Here is a 12191-nt window from a genome sequence, read left to right on the forward strand (position 1 = left end):
GAACTGTCTTGTTCTTCTTATTTATTTGTAAAAGTAATTTACATTTATATTTAAATTTATATTAATATATTTATATTCAGCTATTTTATGTTTATATTCAGCTAGCCTGTTTTAACAAGTACTAGCCTGTTTTTTAAGTAATCTATTCTTTAGCAGCAAGTATATAACAATCAAAGTTTTAGCACTACGGTGATGTTAAACCTTAGTGAAACTGAACCACCATTTTAATACATTACTAATTATATTTTGATGAGTAAGTTAGCTGAAGTGTTATAAATTTTTTTTCAATAAGGATCTGCAGAGTAAAACCCAGTTTCTTTCCAATTTGCTTCTACTTTTTACACTACGCTTTTTCATATTATTTCCTCTATTACTATGTTATTATTATCCATTATTTCACTTGTTAACCATTATTTTAATATATCAAATGATTTTAATTAACCAGTTGTCTTGTGATTTACACCATTCTTAGCTTTATGTAATAAGAGAACATTTTTTCTATAATTGTGGATTTTTACTTATTATCTATAAATAAAAATCCTTGACTTACCCTGCAATCAGTTTGTTATTCTTTACAACAAAGAAAAATACAGAGGGTACTTTTTAATTAGCTGGGCTATTTTTTGTTAATAAAAATAATTAATCTATTCTCTTCTCAATACATTTTTAAGATAAGTGATAAAAAAGCTATTACTGATGATTAAACAATATAAATAATGTAATTGAAACAGTCAGCAAGCTTACCTGTTTTACAATATGTCTTGCTCAGAATACGACATAGCGTTTCATACTTTTCAGGATTAAAATCTTTTGTCCACAGAACTAATACAAAATGTTTCACCTAAAATGAAACAAAAGGTTGAAATAGTCAAAAGGACACTTTTTCAATAGATAATTTCACCTAGGAGTGATAACCTAGGTTAATGTAGAAATTAATGAGATTTATAAGTGTTAAATAACAAGGTTGATGATTAAAAATTACTGAATACAATGAAAAATAAATTCCAGATTCTTTGATAATGTTCAGACAACATTTATTGTGTATAGAAACAGCCTCTATTATGTACATGTAATAAAATACATTAAATTAGATTCATCACATGAATGCTTCTTATTAAAAAAATTGATTTAGCGTAGTACAAGTTTGAAGAAGAATAGCATGGGTTTCAAAGAGGCAGGTTTATGGTGGACTTTACATAAGCAATAAGACAGATGACAGAAAAGAGTTGGGAATTTGAGGACAGGGCGTTTTGTTTCACTGATACTGAAAAAGTGTATGATAGTGTGTCAAGGGACTTAGTATGGGAAGCCTAGGAAAGGAAAGAAAAGGAGTAGAAAGCAGCATAATGAAGATGACTCAAGCAATGTAAGACTGTAAGAGTAGGGCGAGACAGATTGGTATACTGTAAAGTCAGAACTGAGACAAGGGAATACACTCAATCCTCTCTCTCCTCTTAATATAGAGAGAAAATATACTCTATACACTCTCTTATTACAGTGATGGATGAAATACAAAAGGAAGTGAAGGCAAAGTTGTGGGGGGGAGTAAAACATGGCTGTTTGCAGATAATGAGGTAATTTGGGATAACGAAGGAGAGGTGCAGAAACAGCTAAATGTGTGGAAAGATAAAATAGAAGCATGATAATGAAGATCAATGTGGAGAAAAGTAAAGTAATTATATTAACAAAGGAATGAGAGGGTGGAGAGGTAAGGTAAAAATAAAGGATGAGTTATTAGAAGTAGTTGAAAGTTTTTACTATCTAGGGAGTGTAATAGCACAAGATGGGAAATTGGACGATGAAATAGGGAAGAGAACTCAGAAAGCTAAATTTTGTTAGAGCGTTAGGAGCTTGGTTTGGAATAAGAAAGTGCCAAGAAAAGGTAAGGAAATTTTCTATAGAACATATTTCACCCCACTTATAACATACAGATCGGAAACATGGAAAACTCAGGACAGGAAGAGAGTAGAATATAGGCAGCGAAAATGAAATTTTTGAAAAGCATGATGGAGAAAATTAGAAGGGGCAGAATAAGAAATAAGGATATTTGAAGCAGTTTGTGTTGAGGGGAACAGAACAAGATGGTTTGGACATGTGGTGAGGATGACTGAGAAAAAGGTACCAAGGAAAAATGCCTGAATGTATAGGAGGGGAAAGGCGACTTATGAGGTACACCTAGAAGGTGTTGCGTGGCGGAGATGAAAGAGGATACTGACAAAGAGATTTGAAGAGCCAGAAAGGGTGATGGAGGAATGCTGGAGGGAAAGAAATAGATGCACCCTGAAGAACTGACACACTACCCGACCCATGACAATGGGTAAGAGCTAAAAAGAAGAATAAGTATAGTAAAAAATAATCAACTGTTACTAATGTTATTAAAAGGCAAGAGTATGTTAATTTAATGTATGTTATTTAAGGCAAGAGTATGTTAAGAGTAGGTTAATTATTACATCATCAGTAAGAGAAATTCCTATAATGTTTTGCAGCTTGTATTCTCAAGTGTCATAAGCTATAAAGTAATTATTTACTCACCCAAATTAACTCTCTGCTCTTCATTATATAAATATTAATACATAGAAAAATAATAAACAGATAAAAAAATAAAGATTGTGATAAAACTGTTCATGTATTCATCAAACCTTGGAACCTAATTCTACAAGAGACCAGAAGTATCCGGACTAGGATTAAAAATATTTTAAACTTCTGCAGTTTCCCTTGCACACTCCTGTAGAAACTGAAATACTGCAATATTCAAAATCTTATTTTTAAATTTTATTCTACATTTAAAATGATTAAAAATAATACAGAATAATAAAAAGAGATTTAGGCTTTACTGTCCTCAAAAAACCCCTCTGCTTCCTCAATTAATAAAATTTGAAATCACAAGAAAAAATTAATACACATAATGTAAATACATAATATTATATTATTTTTAAACATTTCCTTCTAGAGAGCTTTTTTATGTCTTGATTAAAAAAACCTTGATGCAGAAAGCCCATTGGCATGGCTGAGCAGTAATAGCACAGTGCTTGCGGAGGGGAGTAGACTGTACTGTACGTGCTGTAAATAGAGGAGAAAGCATCTTGCTAGAACAGCTCTGGTATATTATTTCAATCAGTTAGACCTAAGTAAAACCAATTACTTCTGCTAGTCATAAATAATAACAATAATCATAAAATAACATCAAATTGTAAAAATCAAGAAGTGTAGAATCATCAAAAAAATTGTAATGAATAATATCAATTATAAAATGTGAAAAATATAAAAGTAATAAAGTTTAAAAAAAATATTATTAACAGTTTTATATACCGTGAAGAAGGGGGTGCAAAAGTAGGCATACAGCTGTAGTTCTAGAGTTTGCTTTATTAGCAGTTGTAATGTTTTATACATAATTTATGAAACAAAACAGTACCTTTAGGTCACGATCAGAATTACAATTACAATTAAGTACAATCTGTGAGGTGTTCAAATTGCCAGGCTTCAGCATTTACACATTCCTGCAATCTACTTTCTACATTCAAGTACACTTTTGCATAGAGGTTTTTATCATTATTAATTTCTTGACATGCATCTGTTATGAAGTTTTCTCTTGCAAAATAAATACAGTTATGCGTATTAACAGAGCCAAAGTTTAAAAATTGCTTCGTTGGACCAAGACACTTTGCGAATGATGCCATCCCCTTATCTTTCTGCATTCAACATTATGTCACAGAATTGTAATCGTCAATCTGAATCATCTTCTAATAATTCATGAAGTAATCTTGGCCAATACATTTTCAAACCTAAACGTTGCATTAGATGCCTCAAATATCTTCATGGGTGATATAAAAATACTTAGAACTCTATAAAGAACTGCAAAGGGTTTATGCAATTTTATTTAAAATGGGTCAGATTAATCAAATCATTGTAGTCAACACAATGAGCCAAAACTTAAGCAAGTAATGTCATTCAATTTATTCAATCAATGTAACTTGTTTTAATTTTAGATGCATATTTTATAGTGAATTACTAGATCATTAAATTAAAAAAGTAATGTATAATATGTCATAAGAAATTTTTATTAATTCATAAGTGAAGACAGGAATATTTCTTTAACCTATTTTTGATGCAGCAAACAGATACTTCTCTCTTAATTTTTAAGTGATATTAATCCTATGGTTTCCACTTTTAATGTCAACAGCATGCAGCAAAATTGCAACCAACATTAACTTTGAACTGGGAACAAGTTTATTAAACGCATTTATGGCATGAGGCATTTGTTTTTCATTCTTCCTTTAAAATTATTCTAAATTAATGTTACTAAACAACAATTTTCTTATGTGCATATATATCATGATTGGTTTATAAATCTCTGTATGGATAAAATATGAAAAAAAGAAAGAAATAGGTAACATTAATCACAATTTGAAATTGCTAACAAATCAATGGCTACTATAATTTGAATATGTCTCAAATCTAATTTCTATTTAAATGAAATCATACACCTTTCCCTTAACAATCATGGATCTGGCTTGTCCATCTCTAGCTTTTCTAATTCTGTAATCTGATTCTATTATAATTGGTTACTTTTCAAACCCTTGGTATTTGGAATAACCATCTTTATAATACAGCTGCCAGTTTTATCGAATGGCATTCAAATTTTTACAGAAGATATCCTTTACTTCATCCTCTACTTGCTCTTTGGCACAAAGAAGTATAAAAATTATTTACAAATAAATTTATAATATTAAAAAACCAATATAATTTTTTTTCAAATCTGAAAATATAATTCTAAAATTAACTTACCCATGGAAGGTTATCAGACTCAAATACTTCAGTATATGATAAGTAGAACCATTCATTTCTGAGTCTGCCAAACAGAAATGGATGTACAACATCAAAATTACATTTTTGCAATAATATTTTCTTTTGAAGTTGTGTTACAGATGGGTAGGTCCATGTCCACAATATATCATTGTTGATATCCTTTTCTGTTACAAAATTAAGCCATACTTTTTTAAATATATTATTTATAAAATAAAAAAATAAAATAATCGGGGAGAAAAGTTAGAAATCAGGAAATTTACTTTTTCTTTGTTGGTTACGACAAGCAGTCATAAACAGCAAAGGGAGTTCTCTCTCCCACTTAATAACCTCAATAAAAAATAAATACAACAGTCAGTACATATTTAAAACAAAAAAAAAACAAAAAGAAAAATTGCATAAAAATATAAAAACAGAAGATAATAAAACAATCAAGAGACGCTCTTAAAAGGCAAACTAATTTTTTTCAATTTGAAGATTCTGCAACATTTGGGATATCTCAGAGAACAGCACCTTCTTGATAAACTGAAAAATTCAATGGGTAAAGCAATGTTTAATAAAACACTTCCTGTATATTACCAATATTAAACAATCGTGGTTGCAGTTTCTATTATTAGTGATGATGGCCGATTATAGACATCTTTGCTATTAGGAATTTATTTATGTAAATATGAATATACACATTTAAGAAAAATTAATAAAAAACAGTTGATCAGTAAATCATGCTACTTTAATTTCAAAATGTGCTTCTGGGGCAGTAGCAATAAAAATGGAAATTAATGTTACACCACTGACAAAAATTAATTTTTTTATTGGGTATACATTCTTTTAGTTAAATAATATGCTGTACTTGTCTTTTTAAGTGTTGTTGAGTAAATACGCACAATTAGTTTTGCACTACAGCAATTATTTTGAATAATTCTTGTATTCTGACTCTTGCTAAGCTTCCTGACACATATGTTGATTAAATCAATTATAAATGTTTATTCAATGAACTTTTCTAAAAATGAGGGAAGGAAATAATAATGTATGCAACTGTCTTCTTAGGTTACAATTAAAAAACAAAACTGTTTTAAGGGTAACATGATCCTTAAAATTCAAATCATTCAAAAGCAAGCAGTGTTATTAAAAAACTTAAAGAACCAGATAAAGCTACATTAATTATTGTAGCTGGTTTCAACTGATTATTAAAATTATAAATACAATGTTGGATAATCTTCATTTCAGTGATGAAATGTGGTTTTACCTTACTGGCTAATGTATAATAATCAAACCTGGAATAGTCAAAATCCACACCAATTTCTAGAATCCTTTACAAAATAAAAATCTACCTATAAAATAAAAAAAACTAAATTGGTGTGCTAAATGGCAATATAATATTGGACTGAATTTTTCAAAAGTGTTTCTTAAAAAATGATTATTAAGAAATTATAACTAAATAAAATACTATTCATTTCTGAAGCTGAAGGTTGTTAACTAAAAACAACTGTGCCACAGCACAAACAGAATAAAATATTTCATGAACATCTAATTTCCGAAGGTTGATTTTTTTTTCTGGAGACTGAAAAAATAAAGTGCATAATAATCCTCATACCATCTGAACAACCGAAGATCAACAGAAAAAGAAAACTGAAACTACATTATGAAAAGTATCTGTAATATATAATTAAAAGGTTAAAAACTTGTGTAGCGGTAGTTGCAGGACATTTAAAAAAGTCTGTTCTAAGATTAAAAAAAATAAAAAGCTAATAAATTAAATACAACTATAATATGCATTTTTATTAATTTATTTATTTATTATGCTTTGGGCTGAGTGACTTCTGACCACTATTTTTGTGATAATCAATTACTGTGCAATTATTATTCAGCTGATCCATAAATTATCTCATAAACAACACTTTCTTACATAAATCTACACACATAATATTTATGTATAAAAAAATGTACCAGGCCAGATGGAAGTCTAAATATTTATTTAAGATGTAATTTTATAGCTTGATGCATGAAACATTCATGTCATTTTTACTAGTTTTGAATGAAAGATAATTAAAGTTTTGGCTGTTTTATCAGTTCCTTATTTTTTTAAATAGTTTATATTGGATTTTACAATATTTTAAAATATTGAAATTTACATGCAATGGTACTTTCTTAGTGTATTCAGTTTTCTAAAAAAAACACCTTATTCTGAAAATATAGACAGTTTATTCTTACAACAAATTTTTGACAACAGTATCACCTCTATATACTAATGTGCTTACTGTTGAATAAAATCATCCCTTTAACATAATCTTTGGTGTAAGTATTAGTGACAAAAGTCAGAATAGGCTATATGGATTTTAAATATCAGTAATACATAATACTTATGATAGACAAGTTCTTATCAAAATAAAACAGAACATTTACATACATCATAATCTACAATGTAACATTATACATCATAATTACATATATGGAGTAATACTTATTCACTAAATTATGTGAAGAAGAACACTGGAAAGTCTCATTAAAGATTAAGACAAAAACTTTCTTTTAATTTATAATTACATTAAATTATTAACATCATATTTTCTAAAGTAATATAATTTTTATTTTCCCATCTAGTGCTATAGCTTTAGAAGGGAAAGTAATTGGTCCAATTTGGGCATATGTTGTTTTCACTGGTTCTTGATGTTTTGACAAGATAAGGAACCCCAAAAACCAGATTGAAACTTTCAGGATGTTTGTATGTATGTGTGCATATTCAGTGTCGCCTTCTAAATCACCTTATATCTCCAAAACTACTGGACTGATTTTGATCAAACTTGGTCAGATTACTTCTATGTATTGAGCATTGATGCAGTTAATTTTTAACTTAACAGGTCAAGGGGGTGAGGCTGTAGAACAAGGTCACCCTCAGTATCTTGAGATTTTGCTTAATTAAGGTCTTATTTTTCTTAGGCACATTTGTTAACAATTAAAAAGTAACAATATTTGCAAAAAAATGTTTTTGCAAAATCACACCCCCACCCCAAAAAATGCTCTAAATAAACTTGTGGCTAAGTGGGTATTTACTACTTCACTAGTACCCTCTCACCAAAAGGAGCGCTAGTATAGCACTGACGTACAACGGCTGTAGGTGTCTGCTAAATTTTGCCATCACAGGTGAGCAATAGAAGTAAATAAATGAATAATATTTAAAGTGTAAAAAAATTTAAAGTCGCCGCTAATACAGCCTCACCCGCACAAATGAAATACGGTATGCGCGTCTGCTTTAGTTAGAATCATTGAATTAAAAAAAAAATATTATATTTAAATAAAATTATAAATATTTTAAATTAAGTTGTGTGTGCAAGTAGTGCATAAAAATAATCCGCGTGACAGGAAAGTCCTACAACTGTGTTGTCAGCTTTTTTCTTTTCTTTAATAATCTAATAAATTTACGAATAAAAGAAAAAAAACAAAAAATTAAACACTCCTAGGCTATTTTATTCAGTACTACAGTCAATTACACTAAGGAAATGATTAGTAAGCAGTCAAAAATGTCTACTAGGATATATGAATAACATATTTTATTTTATATCTTTAATTTTCTCCACATGCAATGGTATACTTTCAGTAGTGGTAGGTAACTATTCTAGGGCAATAAAACTGGATGATCTTGACCTCTGATTCAAATTTACTTTAAACTACTCATCTTCTTTAACGGAGTACCTAAAAAAACCAAACTCCCCAGGGAGACAGGACAACATTGGAATCATTTTATTTCTGTCCTATTGTCTGGTTTAATTTTCTATTTATATATAAATATATTTTGTTTTTGTGGCGAATGCATGTAGTAGCAAGAAGTTTTCTAAATTATAAGAATTTTTGCCGGCTGAGTTCAACGAGTGAATAACAGATTTTCTGTAACCAGTTTTATGATGTCTGCCCAATCCTTTAGAATGTTAGTACTTGCTGAGGAATTCTTTTTTTTTGCAAAATAATAATCAGCTTCTGTACAGTTCTGGTTTAAAAATTTGTGACTGATGACTTCAAAATCTTGCAGAAGGTGGTTAAAGTCAACAGTAGATCAAATTACATCATAATAAAAATAAATGTTTTAATATTCTCTTGGATATTAACTGCTACATCAATTAATTTCTGAACATTCATATGAAATGTATGATAGCCTTAACACATAATGCTACTTCCTTGATCACCAAAGCCAGCTTAAAAAACTTTTCCCAAGCATAACAAACAGATGTGGTGTTGGCGTTTTAAAAATATTTATTATATAACTTTATTATACTGTGTGGCAATGGCATAAGTTAACATTTATTAAGATCAAAGAAATACAGCTTTTGGATTGGACTAATACAACTCACTGTATTTCTTTTTTTGTAAATAACATTCAACCAGACTTGAATTTCTTTAAAATTGTTTTTTGATTTTGATTTTCTGTTGAATTTTAATAAGCAATTTTTTCATCTACATCATGTTGAGAAATGAAATTAATGTTACTGTAATGGAATATATATATGTAGGGTTTAAAGGCAATGGTTTATTTATTACTGTTCTGCTATCATTTTTACTTATTTTTAAAAATATCTGATGTATTTGTATGTTTTGGAACTATTATTTATTTATTTTTTATTACTGTTTTACTATCATTATTATTTATTTTTATCGATATTTGACATATTTGTAAGTTGAACGGAGGAAAACATTATCTAAAAACAAAACTAAAGCTACTCCAACTCTTAATTTAGTAATCCCACTAATTTGTCTGACTTTTAACCTTAGTGTAGTGAATGTGAATAAAAATTACATTTAAGTCACAAACTGAATTTACTAAAATAGAATGCAGAGAAAAATGTAAGGTCATATGAAGATTATGAACACATTAAACTATCAGAAATTGACTGGTTTAATCAAGAATATAAAATTAATAGCATCCACTATAACAAAGCAAACAATTAAATAAGATTACATTATTGTACATAACATTAAAAAAGATCAAATTTATTGATAACACTAAAAAAACATAATTTTTGTTTCCTAACATGCGATACATGATTTTAATCAGTATTTTGATGTTGAAAACGAATATGAACTCAGAAGTTTTCTATCACCCACCATTTTTGAAAAATTTTTAAATTTTAATAAGGATTTTTTCATTTTTCAATGTATAGTTAGTACTTTAAGCTCCTATATTGTATTTTTTTATTGTTTAACTTTGTTAACATAATTTGTGAGCTATAAATAAACAATACTAGACAAAGAATTAAATCATATCATAGTCACATATTATGACATCATATCTATCTAATACTAAAGAGTGAGCCTTCATGGACAAGATTAATCATGTCTGTGCAGGTCAAAACATGTAGCTGAAAACACAGCTGTGCTGTTTGTATTACACACTGGATTTAAGAATGAATTAGTTTTGTTCAGTCTTATTGCTGTCTTAAGTTTGTTAACAGTGCAATGTCATAATGCCTCGAAATTGTGTAAATGATGTGGATGCCATTTGTTATGTAGGTCGTGAGTTTACCGTAAAATCAAAAAGAAAAAACATTACAACTTTAATTAAAAAGCATATCATTTGTATTTTCAGTGTAAAATTGGTGATCAGCATAAGATGTGGGGCTCCTCATATAGTACGCACTAATTGTTCTGTATATTTAAGAGGATGGCTGAAAGGTACAGGGAAGGCTTTGCCATTTGGTGTCCTATAGTCTGGCGTGAATCAAAGGATCATGTAACTGACTGTTACTTTTGTTTAACAAGTGTGTCTGGAATTTTAAAAAAATCTCAACTTATTGTAAAACATCCTTCATCTGCAACCAGGCCTGTACCTCACAGTGAAATTATTCCAGTTCAAGAGCCACCTGTGAATGTATGTTTCAAAAGCAGCAATGAAGAATCAGGCAGTACTGAAGACAACAATGGTTTTAATTTTGAATTATCTTCCAATAAGCCACATCTTATATCACTGCACAAATATTGATGAGCTTATGTTGCATAGGACAAATTCATAAACCTGAGGACTGGTGCCTTTTCATAGATTCGTCCAAGTAAAAATGGTCCTACTATACAACAGTAACAAATATCCTTCGATAACAATCGCTTATAGTATTAATTTGAAAGAGACATATGATGTGATGAAAGACATTCTCGAAAAAAATAAATTATAAAAAACATAGCTGGAATATATGTGGTGATTTGAAAGTTAAAGCTATTTTCTTAGGTATTCAGTTAGGCTATACTAAGTACATTTATTTTCTTTGCGAATGGGACAGCCGAGCTAGGGATAAACATTTTGTTACCAAAGAGTGGAAGAAACGAGATAACTTAACTCCAAATGGGACAAATATTATTCATGAGCCCTTAGTTGAAGCCAAAAAAATAGTTTTACCCCCTTTCCTTATCAAGCTAGGGCTAATGAAAAATTTTGTAAAAGCAATGAAGAAGGATAGTCCTACATTTTTGTACATCAGGCAGAAATTTCCAAATGTAAGTGAAGGAAAAATTAAAGAATGAATATTTGTTGGTCCTCAAATAAGAGAGTAGGTCAAAGATGATGTATTTTTAACTGAATGTTAAATAATGTAGAAAGTACTGCTTGGGCTTCAATTAAAGATGTTTTTGAAAGTTTTTTCGGCAAACAAAAATCCGATAATTACCATGATATTGTTAATCAACTTCTTACTTCATACAGTGTTATGGGGCGTAATATGTTCTAGAAAATACATTTCCTCCACTAACATCTGGTTTTTTCCCTGGACAACCTCAGAGAAGTAAGGGACCAACATGGTGAACGTTTCCATCACGACATTTCAGTGAAAATTTCATGGAAAGCCGCTATAAAGGGAAATGGAATACTAACATGCTAACCAATTACTGTTGTATATAAATTTTTGATGTACCTGAGGCTATTTATAAAAGAAAAGCATCAGCAAAATCATTCTAACACAGATATGGCCATCCAAAATTATAAATTTAACAGATTTTTAACTATATTTTCCCTTAATTTTTTTTAAGCGTAATTTATTTAAAACTAAGGGCGATAGACAAATTTTATTAACAGATCTGTAATGTACACAAAAAAGCAATTCAAGAAATGGCATCACACTTAGAGAAACTTTTTTTTTGTCTATTAGTACAGTTAATTACTTTTAAGTGAGCTAAAATAAAATGAATTGTTCCAGAATAATTTTAAAAAGTGGCAATCATTAGTTTATTGTTAATGTATACTTTAAATATTATCAGTACAAAATACTGTAGTTTGAGACTATAAACTAATAAAAACACTGAATCCTGTTAATAATCTTTAACTACACATAGTCCAACATTAGATTTCTTAATCTATATGTACCTTATTTATATTGACTCTACGGGAAAGTAATCCCCACATAAACAGAGAAAAA

At 29.2% G+C, this 12191-nt stretch overlaps 1 protein-coding gene across 1 annotated transcript in view; it reads right to left on the reverse strand.

Moving 5' to 3' along the window:
* LOC142318248 (putative DENN domain-containing protein 10 B) overlaps positions 1–12191 on the reverse strand; it is a 58953-nt gene that overhangs the window by 43865 nt on the left and 2897 nt on the right. The window contains exons 2-3 of the mRNA XM_075354812.1: positions 4786–4970; positions 745–841 (exon numbers count right to left, since the gene is read on the reverse strand). Of these exons, the coding sequence (XP_075210927.1) occupies positions 745–841; positions 4786–4970 (282 nt within the window). The remainder of the gene's footprint in view (positions 1–744; positions 842–4785; positions 4971–12191) is intronic.

This window comes from Lycorma delicatula, chromosome 1, assembly GCF_047948215.1.
Source record: "Lycorma delicatula isolate Av1 chromosome 1, ASM4794821v1, whole genome shotgun sequence".
Lineage (NCBI taxonomy): Eukaryota > Metazoa > Arthropoda > Insecta > Hemiptera > Fulgoridae > Lycorma > Lycorma delicatula.